Here is a 13,867-nt window from a genome sequence, read left to right on the forward strand (position 1 = left end):
GGTCAGAGCCGTTTTGATACACGTGGACTGTCCCATAACTGTTTCTCCACTCCACTTTAGCATCTTCAGGTATGTGAACTGTGGTTTTGCAGGGCAGCTGGACAGACTTCACCCCCTCCTCCACCTCCACCTTGTAAACTGAGAGGTCAGCAGAACATAACATGAGCTGTAAAGACATCAACTGCACTTCTGGAACAAACCTGGAAGTTTCTCTTCAGCTCTCTGTATTTGCTGTTCGCAACTCTCAACTCTTTCAGCTTCTGGAACATTTTTTTTGTGAGCCACAGTCAAGGAGCCACCAGAGGACACCTGCTAACCATCAGCATTACGGGTAGCGTAGTAGGAGACACTCACCTGACATGAAATACTGTCGGAAATGAAATAAAAGACCTCCAGAAACCACAAGAAGAACCAGGAGAACCAAGAGAGCTGTGGCCCAGGATGGAAATGGTTCTGTGGTGAAAGATAAAAAAGAAATTATCTCTGAATTCTGACCTTAATTTGGAGCAGTGATCTTTGACCTGTATCTATAGCACTGACCTTTGACCTGCAGCACTACTTTCTGTCTCAGGATGTCTTTGTCCCTGTAGATGGTGCAGATGTATTCTCCGCTGTCTCTCTCTGTGGGGTATTTCAGGGTCAGACTGAGGTCTCCAGTTTTCAGCAGGTCTTCATTCATCCTTGTTCTGTCTCTATAAACACCATCCTGGTTCTTAATGTGGTCACCGTTTGAATACACATGGACCAATAGAAGTTCCAAGTCAGAGCGAGTCCACTCCACTCTGGTGTCCTCGGGCAGGTCGGGTTTTGTTTTGCAGGGCAGGAGGACGGACTCTGAGCCTTCCTCCACCTTTACCTCCACCTGCTGGTCTGAGAGGACAATAAACCACACTTTGTATGTTATAACTTCGCCCTTCTCTGCCGCTAGCTGACGGACCAACAACAGAAAGGTCAAGGGTGGCCCACGGACCGGTTGTACCACATACTTTGTACACTGTCTCAATTAACAACATAGCTCTTTGGAGATACACTGGTAGTCTGTGACTGTGTGCACTGCAACCATGCTACCCTCACTGAATCAGAATTCCTACATAACTGTGAAATACATTTGTTGACACATCAAGAGAGCAGGAAAGGTGACTAAGCAGAAGTTTTAAGACTACGGTTGGTAATGTTAAAAAGATTCAAAATTGAAATGTCAACATATCAGAATACAGTCTTGCATATGATTGCTTTATTGGCATCAAGGTTGTATTACCCAGCTGTTCCCAGTTCAGGTCTTCCATCTTCATGGAATCCCATTTGCTATTGTGCTAGCTGTGTCTCTAATCAAACCTCTGTAACTTTGCTCTGCTTCACTTCAGCAGCATCAGGTAATGTTCATATGTTGATTCATGGTTTTCTAGTATTTTTGATCTACTGCAGAATATTTTAAAGGTGGTTATCTGCTATAAAAAGCCAGGCTAGGAAAATCTCATTCATATTTTTCTGTTTTATCCTCAGTTACTTTGACACAAAGGTATTTGCTGTTATACTTGCACCTCTGAAGTGTTTATTTTGATACTTACATAGTACTTACACTGAGTTTGTGATTGCAGAGAAATAGTCAGTTCACTTTTGGCATGTAATTTTCCAGCAGGAACCTCCAGAAAACCCCAGGGGGTTTCTGGATTTCTGTGAAACTAAGGAGTTATGGACTTAAATCACTGCACTCACTGCCTTTGCCTTGTGAACTGTGTTTGCATAAATGAATTAGAGATTTGCATTAACAAGCAGTTGAAAAGGTGCACTTAACAAACTGACTATCTATAGCTAGGATTAAACCACTGACCTTGGTGGATAATTAAGTCTACCTCCTAAACCACAGCCTGTCCCCACATGTATGTGTGTTTCTCAGTCTCCAGTCCCCTGAAGCCTGAGAGTTACTGTACAGCTTGTATATATAACTCAAGCAAAATATGAGCAGGCAGTTTTTTTTTTTAAACTAATCAGTCAGGGTTAATTGCTGACCTTTGACCTCAAGCTGTATATCCATCCATCTCAGCTCTTCTCTTATATCAGCTAAGGAGCAGGTGTAGTTGCCGCTGTCAGTCAGTTCTGGGTTTCTCAGAGTGAGGCTGAAGTCTCCAGTGTCCAGAGCATCAGGCCTCATTGATGTGCGCCCTCTGTAATGCTGGTTTTGCTCTCCAAGATCATCTCCTCCTTCTCGTTGTAAGTGGACAGATTTGGGATTGAGATCATAGCGAGTCCACATCACAATGGGATTTATCTCAGGTATAATACCGGAGTACTGGCAGGGCAGCAGGACAGACTCTACCCCCTTGTTAACCTCTAACAACATAGTCAGATCATGCTGGGAAACTGGGAGAACACACAAAGAGAAACTGAAATTAACTGCATGTTTCTAACTTTATTGCCCACATGGTGAAGTGCAGGTCGCATTATCTTAAGGAACCAGAAAGACAACTTTTACAGTCAGCCTTGCCATGAAAAGGTAGATTTAATCAGTGGTAAAAGAAAAAAAAAATTAATCTGCTTTTAAAAATTAGTAAAAAGGCTGGGGAGACCTGTAAAAGCAAAAACGTATTTGGTGGGTAAACTATTTCTCTAGAAGAAAATTAAATAGAATAAAACAAATTTTCTAGTCTGTAGAGGTCTGTGCAACCCCCCATCCATATCTCCCCAGACCATCACTGACCCACCACAAAGCCGGTCATGGCTTGATTCTTTATATGGTCCAGTCACAAAGTAAATGTCCTTTTCTCATTACTTCTAGATTACAATCATAATCAATAAATGTGTAACCTCTTTTGGGTTTTTTGGGGGTTTTTTTTGCGCCTGTCCCGTTTGGCTCTTTTGCCATCAGAATTATTGTCTAAAGGCGAAGAAAGATGCCCAACAGATTTACTTTACCAAATGGACCATCCCAGCCTTGCCGTAATGGTCCATTTGATTCACCTTTTATTGTTTATTTTATTTTCATTTGCTGAATACGGGACAGACTTGACTGGGAGAAAGAAAGGGGAGAAAGAAAGAGGGAAAGAAAAACAGCTGAGAAGAGGGACGGGGAAAAAGGGTAAAAAACAAAAACCAACAGAGCAAGCAGACAAAAAAAATACATATATCGATCACCTGGATCACCTGTTGAGAAAGAAAAAAGAAAACAAGCAGAAGAAAACGAGAGTAATAGAATAAACAACATCACAGCGATATATGGGAATATGGCAGTAAATACTAAATGTTAAACATTATTGTGCAGCACGTAAGATCGACAGCGCACAGTGTGCTTTGAGATAGGAGCTAAAAAGGGTGTAGTTTGTGTGTGTGATCACCCGTGTGTACACCTGTGAGCATGAACGCGCTTGTTTGTTTGTTTGTTTGTTTTTTTAAAGGTTCCTTCATGTAATGATCTGCTAGAGGGTGTGGGGGGCCACTGCCCCGTCCTCCAGGGCATGAAGCAGGTATGGAGGAGATCGAAACTCCAGACATCCAGAGGCCCCCAGAACACAAGAGACCAAGGAAGACCAACAGAGGGGCAGCCGCGCCACTATCCCAGAAAGAGCTGAGGAGAGTCCCAGATGAGGCGTCACTCAGCAGCCGCGGAGCAGAAGCCAGGGGGGGGTTGCAGTGACGTGCCCGTGGGCTCCGCCGGCAGCCAGCTGTGCCTGAGTGACCGAGCCCCGGGCCGAGAGGCCGAGGGCACCCCATCCCTGAAGTGGCCCGAGCGAGCCCCAGGCTCCAGGCCCCGATAAGCAGCCGCCAAGGAGTGAGCCGGTGTGTACCTGGGCGCCCACCCCCGGACACAAAGAACCACCAACGCGCCGATGTCTGAGGGCGTCTGCCACCGGCAGGGGAAGTGGTGGGAGGAGATAGGCCTCCAAACCTGACATACGGACACAGACATACAGGCACACACAGATACAAACATCCATTCCCACCCTCATGCTCTCATAAGCAATTACTCCACACTCAACCAACGTGGAGACAGACATAAAGAGACGCTGTACACACAATCACACTCCCCAAGCGTACTCTAAGAACCGGGTCTAGGTACCCTTGCCCCTGTGTAACCTCAACAATCTGTCTGTGAAGGTTCTCAGTCATCCAGGTCATTGTAGTCTCAGGAGCTTGGAAAGAAAAGTGTCTGGACCTTTTGAAGTTGCTTGAACACGTGCATTTCTCATCCGAGAAGCTTCTTCAGTTCTAGGGTCAAATCATGGAGAGCCCCAGATTTAAGCCCTGTGGGAGTGTCCCCCCCAAGATGGACCCCCTCATGATCCTCTACCTAATCACATAAGCCAAGGTGTGAAGACGGGTGTAGGTCACAATCAGAAACTATGTCGGCTTTCCTCCTAGTTTCACACCCGAGCGCTTCGGTTGGAGGCGGCTGCTGCAGCCTCACCCTGACACACACAAAGCTCCACCTTCAGTCCTGACCAGTGTTGGTCAAGTTACTTGAAAAAAGTAATCAGTAACTAATTACAGATTACTTCCCCCCAAAAGTAATCCCATTACTTTACTGATTACTTATTTTCAAAAGTAATTAATTACTTAGTTACTTTTTAAAAACACGATTTACAACCTGAATAGGTGATAAAGCGATAATCTTTCAGCCCAATTCTACTTTTTCTGCATAATCCATCATACAAAATGTAGTCAAATGGAAAAGTCTCTTTTTAAAACTTTAAACTTTAAATCTTTTAACTTTATGCGTCAAGCAAAAACTTAATTATATGCAACATTCTCTGACTGGAAGAAATTTGTTTAACATTTAAACCTATTTTCTGCACATTCCAGCACATAAAATAAAATAGTTTTTTGTGTTTACACTCACTCTTTCAAATAGATGCAAGTAAAACACAGCAGAAAATAAATAAAATCAAAGACTAGCGGTCCTGTTGCTCTATTTTCACCTATAAAGCAGGAGTGGGGTAGGCGGAGTTTTACCCTGGTGCAGGTGTGCCGCGGCGGTCAGTGGAAGAATCCGCGAGTTTCTCTGTGAATTTCCCATTACGTCGTAGCGCACTCGCTGCTTGCTTGGAAGTTTAGGGGTTTTTCGCTGTAAAAGAAGTTTTCTTCCACGCACAACGGACACTAATGTTTTTGTCACTTTTTATGGAATCAAACTCAAAATAAGGTCAGTACTTCCACGCTTTAAACGCTGCATGCTACACTCTGTCCCGCACTCGATATATTATCCATTGTTGATCTGCAGACAGCTGTTGTCACGAACATCGCACTTGCTTACGTCACTGTCATGAGACATTCTCGCAAAAAATCACGGTTTTAGTAACGCAGTTACGCAGCGTGCTTACGGGAAAGTAAGGGTAATCTAATTACCATTTTTGCAATAGTAATCCCTTACTTTACTCGTTACTTGAAAAAAGTAATCAGATTACAGTAATGCATTACAAGTAACGCATTACTGCCCATCTCTGGTCCTGACACTGAAACATCCACTGTAGCTACAATGATGCAGATGTGACCCTCAGCAGCTGGATTTCCTCTCCATAGATGTGTTTCCATGCAGATCATGGACATAAAGCAGCTCCAGGATGAAGAGTGTGAAAGAACTTCTTCCACTACAGCAGGGGTAGGCAACCTTTCTGATGGCGAGTGCCATCTAAAATTTCCTCAGAGGTCAGTGTGCCATATGATTGCATTAGCAATAAATTTAATAACGCTCTATATTAACAGTTACACACTATATAGAACCACTTTATAGAATTATATTTGTTCACAGATGTTGGCAGCTATCAGCAAATAGTTATCAGCTATTTCGAAACAAAAAAGACACTTTTTATCAATAACAAGAACTCCATGACAGCAAATGAACTGTACAACAGAAAATACAAATGCTATTTATGGTCTCCTCACAACAATGATAAGTAAAATAAACTGGGCCAATATGGCATGTTTGTTAATACAGGGATACACATGTTAATGTGATCTCAGGTCTCCCACTCAGAGACACAGGTCTCCGAGCGGCTAAGCGAGGACACTCTTCATGTGAGAGAAAATCTGCTCACACAGATATGTAGACCCAAATACTGTCAATAAGGCCTCTGCAATGTTCTGAAGACAGTTAAACTTGTCAGGTAGTGATGTCCAGCAGGTGAAAATGCAGCTCCATGAACACGCACAGCTGTGGATTCCAGCTGCTTCGATGTCGCATTAACTGGCATTAACTCAGCCAGTTAATGCGAGACAAATCTAGCTGCTCATTAAAGATTTCTGGTTTGATCAGAAAATAAAACATTGGTCCATACACCTGAAATCCCCAAAACCGCATTGTGTCTCGAGTCTAAAGATGTATCCGTGTATCTCCGTGGTGCTGATGCTGTGCTGAGCGGAAAGCTCCTGAAGTGTCAGAATGTGGAAAGCTAACAACGTCCCCCCTCAAACAAGAGAGACGGGACTTGCGCCAGAAAAGCCGATCAGCTGATCATTGATCAGTTTCATGATTGAAGTAGTAACAGGAGAGAGAGAGGGGGAGAGAATGAGAGAAGAAGAGGCAGCTGTGCAGCGTAACGACAGATTAACTCCAGCTTTGTGTCTTTTTCCATTGTAGCTGAAGTCCAGGACAAACTGCGTTCCTTTTAAGCTCAATACGAAACGCGTAATATTTTCTCTGAATACGAGACGATTCCGTCAAAGGAATTTGCAAAGAAAAGCATCTGGACTTCTTTAAGTTGCTTGAAGACGTTTCACCTCTCATCCGAGAAGCTTCTTCAGTTCTAAGGTCAAATGGCCGAGAGTCCCAGATTTAAACCCAGTGGGAGTATCCCCCCAAGGAGGGACAAAGGACCCCCTGGTGATCCTCTAATCACATGAGCCAAGGTGTGAAAACGGGTGTGGGACCTAATCAGCCAGGGTTTCGGGTGAGCTCATTGTGAAACCTGGCCCCACCTTGTCATGTGAATTCCTGAGGTCAGATGGCCCAGGATGTGAGTGGGCGTTAAGGCGTCTGGGGAGGGAACTCAAAACTGGATTATAGATGGCAGACAGTTGGTGTCGTAAACCACCGCCTCTGTTCAAAGATGGTCGCTCACAGTGGACATAGATGGCCTCTTTCACTCCTCTTTCAAACCATCTGTCCTCTCTGTCCAAAATGTGAACATTGGCATCCTCGAAAGAGTGACCTTTATCCTTAAGATGCAGATGGACTGCTGAGTCTTGTCCTGTGGAGGTGGCTCTTCTATGTTCCGATTCCGTCTTTTTACGGGACGGTTGGCAACTCTACTAACTAACCTTATGAATAAAATAAAGTTCGCTACAACAATGCTGATGAAAACTCCGTCAAAGTTCACTCTGACGTCCCTGTCTTTGTAAATGGAGGGACAGTAACTGTGTGTGTGTATGTACGTGTGTAAAAACTGCAGATAGTCAGATTAACAGCAACAGTATTTTGTGTATATCCACCATTGTGGAAATTAATCTCATGTAAACAATAACGTGGCGCACAGCGTCACGTCGAAAAAGGCGCACACCTTTGACGTTGCGTGACTAAATCTCTGTTTTCCTCGTCAACACGTAAAAGCAAAAAATGAGTTTTTAAAAATCTCAGTTTTCAGTGATCGAAAACGCCGTTTATGTGTGGACGAAAGGTGCAAACATAGAAAAATCTGCGTTTTCAAAGATACCCGTGTACGTGTGGACGCAGCCTAAATGTGAGCTCACTGAAAGCTGACAGAGTCTCAAAACTACACGTGCACAGGTGTGTATCAGGTGACTCATGTTGGTGTATTTAATGTTAAGTTTGGATGAACATGTTTGTAAATCTTAGTTTGTGTCCACTGATCACATCATACACAGCTGTAACCCTCAGGAGGCAAAACTCATTCAGGTTAATACTGTAATGTTACATTATTAGTGTTTATTGATTACATAGATTCATAGTAACTGATGACAATTCTAACAACTAATTCATTTACATAATGTGAGGAATAAAAACTTCTCTTCTCCAGAGTTGGGCAGTAAGTACTTAAGTACAATTTTAAGGTATCTGTACTTTACCTGAGTAGTTTTTTTTTCTAACTACTTTTTACTCCCTACAAGTTTAAATACATATCTGAACTTTCTACTTCTTACATGTGTTGTGATTTTCCCAAGTGCATCATTACTGCTTTTGCTATAATGGTCATATTTTATTAGAAATTTATTAGAAGTTTTTATTTTGAGATATTAGAATCAGAACACAAAAGAAAAAGAAGAAAGAAAAAAACTGGGGATCTGCTCCAAACCTGCTTAAAAAACAAACAAACAAACAAAAAGCAATCACACACACACACAACAAAACCAGACAACAGAGAAACCGCAGCCATGGTGCTGAAGTCACAGGGGGCCTCGGTGAGGAGCCTGCAGAATCTCAGCCGGCTGTGGCAGACCAGAGCGCGCCACGGGCCCAGAGATCTGAGACCCAAGGGCCCCCTCACCCCCAAGCACGGGCCTGATAGAGCCAGGGGGCCAGGCCCCACCAAGTAAATGGTAAATGGCCTGTATTTATATAGCGCTTTACTAGTCCCTAAGGACCCCAAAGCGCTTTACATATCCAGTCATCCACCCATTCACACACTGGTGATGGCAAGCTACATTGTAGCCACAGCCACCCTGGGGCGCACTGACCAAGCAGCCATTAGCTAGAACACCCAAGCACCAAGACCCACCAACGCACCAGAGGATGGGGGTACCAGCCACAGACAGAGTGTGTTGGGGGGAAAATAGTGTCTATTTTGATAGTTTATTAGAGATTTCCATCATGAATTCATTGTGGAAACTGAGCACAAGTTAAAGACCAAACACAACTAAATGACATGTGTTTATCATACAAATATAAAAGGGTGTTATAATAATATGTGGCTTACACGCCTGTTAAAACCTGCCTGGTGACAGATGACACTGACAGTAATCTGTGCTTTGATTCAACCTGAGAGCTGCTGATGATTGAACTGCAGATTTAATGCAGGAATATTTCCTGTTTGAACTCTTCAGGGACCCGTGTATTTCCTGAGCAAACACTCTTCATGCTGCTGCTGTGCTGTCAGCTTTAAAATGCAACAATAAATATTTCTATTGATTTGCACAGAAAGCTTTTAAAAAGCAACAGAACAATAAAAGCAGCAGCAGCTCTGACTGTGTTCATACCAACTTAAATATGTCAAAGTCAGGTTTCTGTTTAAAACAGATCACTGAATATTTGAGTTACAAATACACAGATTTAACTACATTAACTTAACTGTGGTATAAAAACTGGATTTATTGACTGCTATGTAGCAAACATAGAGCTCAGTTTAACAAACAGAGTAGAAAGGTCTGTATAAGAATGAAGCTGCTGATGCAGGACTGTACACATGTTCCTGTTTAGAGGCAAAGTCGCCCTCTACAATGTAGCAACAGGAAATAGAAATATAGTTTTATTTTCCTTCTTTTTCTTCTGGTTCAAGCCGAAAACAATTAGAATAAAAGAGTTAGACTAAAGTTTGTACTCACATATACTGATATGATTTTATCATTATGTTAATACAGCACAAGGGTCAGTTAGCTTTGCACAAAAATAGAAACATTGTTCAAATTTCCTGCTCTGACTCGGCCTCAGGATGTCTAGAAGCAAGAATCAAGCGCACCCAAAGGAAACAAGCGCACCAGTGGTCACGTGCTCAGCACACAGAGTGGGAATGACTGAAGGAGCTGCTGTAACGCAGCTATGATGCAGTTTTGTGTGACTGAGTGAGTTGATGAATCTGTAAGTGTTCTTACTTTGGCAGATTCATTAACATGATACTGATTATAATCTGGCTGTAATCTCCTGCAATGACTACAATCAGCGGGATGAGGAATAAAGGACTTTTCTATGGTTTCCTTTAACTGTTGCTAGCTTGCCATATTTATGCCTCACTATTAGCAACTTGTAAGACGTGCTATTTAGCCAATTGTGGGTCTGCAGTGACCCCTTGTGGACATTGTGAGATATTGCTTGTGTTGAGTAGATGATGTGTTGTGATTGTTTTCCTAGTTATCTCTGACTCTACTAATTATAAAATTGCCCATTTCTGTTTCCAGAAAACCATGTTTATAGTCACACGTGCTGTTTACTATAAAACAAGAAGTTCAAGTTTGGCTGCACTGAATTCAGATTAAGCCTCACAAACATTTTCATTTAAACAATTCTTTTGTGGGACTTAATTAAAGACAATTAACAAACTCCTGGACTGCTGCAGTCTTTCTGACAGAAGACTGAGACCAGACTTGTGTCCCCAGTATAAATATATTTTACAAACATCCTTCAAAGAGCTACTTTTTACTTTCTTATTTTAAGTACATTTCAGAGCCTGTACTTTTTTACTTTTACTTGAGTAAAGAAGTTGAATCAGTACTTTTACTTTTACTGGAGTATTTTTAATAATAGTATTTGTAGTTGTACTTAAGTACTGAATGTCTGTACTTTGCCAACTCTCCTCATGTCCTGATGTGTTTACCTGTCCAAGCTGCACAGGTGAGTCTGACTCTGTGAGCTCAGCAGGATTCAGCCTGAAGCCTCTGCAGTGAGACAGCACCCTGACCCTCACACTCAGCTTTTTATTCTGCTTCTTATTACACTTAATGGTCTGTGTTTGATATGTGACTCACTTATATATTTCTTATTGTTTTAATCCACAGCTCAGACTGTTCTTTTAAATTAAACCAATTGTTTCCTCCTCTTGCTGTCAGTGTGGTTACTGAACATGAACTCTGATCTCTGAGTGAGAGCAGCACAGACTGAATACCAGGATAACAAACTGACATACTGTTTCGTTTGGTTTTTAAATGTATTATTATTAGGGCTGTCAGCATTAACATATTAAAACGGGCTAATTCTGTCTGCGTTAACTCGTTAACACGAATTAGCCCACGTTAATGCACTAGCCACTCAGCAAAGACCAAAGCAGACCCCTGAATGGGGCTCAGCCAGCAGGGGGGCTTCTGCAAAATGGACATTTCAGGGATTTTGAGTCAGTCTGCACTCCAGATGGGTTAACTGTTAATCCAGTGATTCTTGAGATGAGGGACAAAACATGTCCGCCAGATAAAACCCAATTTTGGGGTTAAAAATATGCATACAAGTTTTAACCCAACTGACTAAAAGAGAAACCAAGGCAATGTTTATACAACTAAAGTATGATTTTGCATATTTTATACCTATATATTTATTTTAAATGGTACAATACATTACCAGTACCTTAAAACTCCATTGTCCAGAAGCAGGTGTGATAATATTAAAATACAGAAAAAAAATTAAAAGTAATGTAAAATTAAACATCATGGGTCTCGTCACTAAGTATTTAAGTCAATACCTTATATAATATCAAAATATGCAATTGAAAATGTATTTTTACACATTTTTTAAGTGATTAAAATCGTGTCCAGAGTTTTTGTCAACACCATCAGATTTTTTTTTTAAGTACAAAAAAATCAGGAATTATTCTGGGTAGCTTACACTCTGAGGACCCCTTTAGCACTTCCTGTTTGATACACATGCCATGAGGTCACTGCTGTGATATTTTTTTAATTTTTATTTCATTTATGGCATACCTTTCTGATAAAACTCTGTGTTACAACCATAGTGCGTCAACATCAAAGTCAATGAAATGCAAGATTTCATAATTATTTTTTGGAAAAAGAGCTTAATTTAGGTAGATTGTAGAAGCCATAAGCAAATGATGAAAAACAAGATGGCTTCTGTCAGAAAAACATGTGTTATGAGAGAAAGTAGGATATTTTGTCAACACCATCAGATGTCAACACCATCAGGATTTTTGTCTGACGGTGTTGACCCTTTTTCTAATGGTGTTGACAAATGCCACAAAAGTGTGCTATTCACCATTTATATTAAGTTATTTTTATTAAAATTTCAGTCATATTACTTCCTGTGTATTTTACTGATATTTCTGCTTTACAGATGTGTCGAATATTTGCCTCATCTTGAATCTCATTGTTTATGTATACATTATTAATCCTGTAGGAAAATGCTTAGTCCTCTGCATTTAACCCATTCACTCAGTGATGCAGTGGGCAGCTACAAATCCAGGATAGCCGCTGTTCGTTGGATTTGAACGCCCAACCTTCCGATTGTGTGGCACCTACTGAGCTATCTCTGCCCCGAGAGCTGGTCTTTAAGTGATGATGTATGAATGCTGCTTCCGCGTCCAAACTACTCTGTGTTTATTAAGCCTGTTGTGCTATTAAAATGTTTTAATGGTTTTTATCTTGTTCTGTTTAATCTGAACAAGCCCCTAAAAACAGTCAGTGGTCACTGTTGGCCTAACCATCAGAAACCCTTGCATTAACTTTTATCAAGTAGAAGTAGTAAAAGCTAGTGATAATCCTCCAGCTTCACTGTGTTTATATTATGCTAACATAGCTGTGCCACTAGTGATCACCTAGCACATCATTATATGATGCTAGTCCAACTTCAGTAACTCTACAAAAGTCACTGCTGTTTAGTTTTCTGTCTTCATTTATGTCGGAATGTAGGTGGAAACTAGCGAGCTAACTTCTAACTCAGGCACACTGATCATTTTATTAAAAATGAAAGAATTTAGACAGTTTATAACTCTCAGTTCCTTTGACTTTGAGAGAATTTACATTTGCATTTCAAGTTATAAATATCATTCACTAAACATATTTGTCGTTTTTACAGAAAAAACAACAACTGTTTCCAACTGGGATTTTATGTTTTTGTGTGATTTCAGATCAATGTGTTAATACAGTATGTCCATGAGAAAAAAGGGAGTTTTACAATTTATATTCATTGCTAATTGTTACTAGGCTCAAAGTGTTATTTCTAGCTTGTTTTAGCAAACAACACTGTCATTTGCAAAACTGGTGTGGCTCTAGGGGTGGCAAGAGATCCGCCTAAAGTTTCAAAGATACATCTGTGAATCTGAATGAGGTGTGTTGTAAAAAACACTTTGAGTGCTCAAATAGAAAAGCTACATAAATGACAGTCCATTTACTATAGTGGTGCTTGTATAGATATTGACTGATCATTGTGGACCCCTAAACCACAACTTCCAAGGCTGATTCATTTATTTTTTGTGCCTGCCTGTAATGTTCATGTTTTCACTTTGTGATGCAGAAATTCTATATTTGTATGTTTTCTCTGCTGTATTTTAATCTGCTGTAAAGTCTTTTTACTCTGCTGGAGCTGCAGCTATAATAACACCCACCAAGGATACCTACCAAAACAATAATTCTTATAACAAACTAAATTCATGCCTCCTTCATTGGCTACACATCAATATATATGCATGAAACACCTCACTTCATGTGGACACACTGAAGGCCTGAATACAGAAAGCCCATGTCTCCAACCTTCCTTTCATATCAAAAATCCTTGAAAGAGTAGTTGTCAAACAGCTAACAGATCATCTGCAGAGGAATGGCTTATTTGAAGAGTTTCAGTCAGGTTTCAGAGCTCATCACAGCACAGAAACAGCTTTAGTGAAGGTTACAAATGATCTTTTTATGGCCTCTGACAGTGGACTCATCTCTGTGCTTGTCCTGCTAGACCTCAGTGCAGCGTTCAATACTGTCGACCATAATAATCTATTAGCGCGATTAGAGCACGCTGTAGGTATTACAGGTACTGCACTGCAGTGGTTTGTATCATATCTATCTAATAGACTCCAATTTGTTCATGTAAATGGAGAGTCCTCTCCACACACTAAGGTCAATTATAGCGTTCCACAGGGTTCGGTGCTAGGACAAATGCTGTTTACATTATACATGCTTCCCTTAGGCAGCATCATTAGAAGACATAGCATAAATTTTCACTGCTATGCAGATGACACGCAGCTCTATCTATCCATGAAGCCAGGTAACACACACC

At 41.1% G+C, this 13,867-nt stretch overlaps 1 protein-coding gene across 1 annotated transcript in view; it reads right to left on the bottom strand.

The window, feature by feature from the left end:
• LOC120434693 (butyrophilin subfamily 1 member A1-like) overlaps window positions 1-2,717 on the bottom strand; it is a 30,281-nt gene extending 27,564 nt beyond the window's left edge. Inside the window, exons 1-3 of the mRNA XM_039602969.1 lie at window positions 2,699-2,717; window positions 2,011-2,361; window positions 541-870 (exon numbers count right to left, since the gene is read on the bottom strand). Coding sequence (XP_039458903.1) covers window positions 541-870; window positions 2,011-2,361; window positions 2,699-2,717 — 700 coding nt within the window. The remainder of the gene's footprint in view (window positions 1-540; window positions 871-2,010; window positions 2,362-2,698) is intronic.
• Between the last annotated feature and the right edge of the window lie 11,150 nt (window positions 2,718-13,867).

This window comes from Oreochromis aureus, linkage group 3 (assembly GCF_013358895.1).
Source record: "Oreochromis aureus strain Israel breed Guangdong linkage group 3, ZZ_aureus, whole genome shotgun sequence".
In the NCBI taxonomy this organism is placed as follows: Eukaryota; Metazoa; Chordata; class Actinopteri; order Cichliformes; family Cichlidae; genus Oreochromis; species Oreochromis aureus.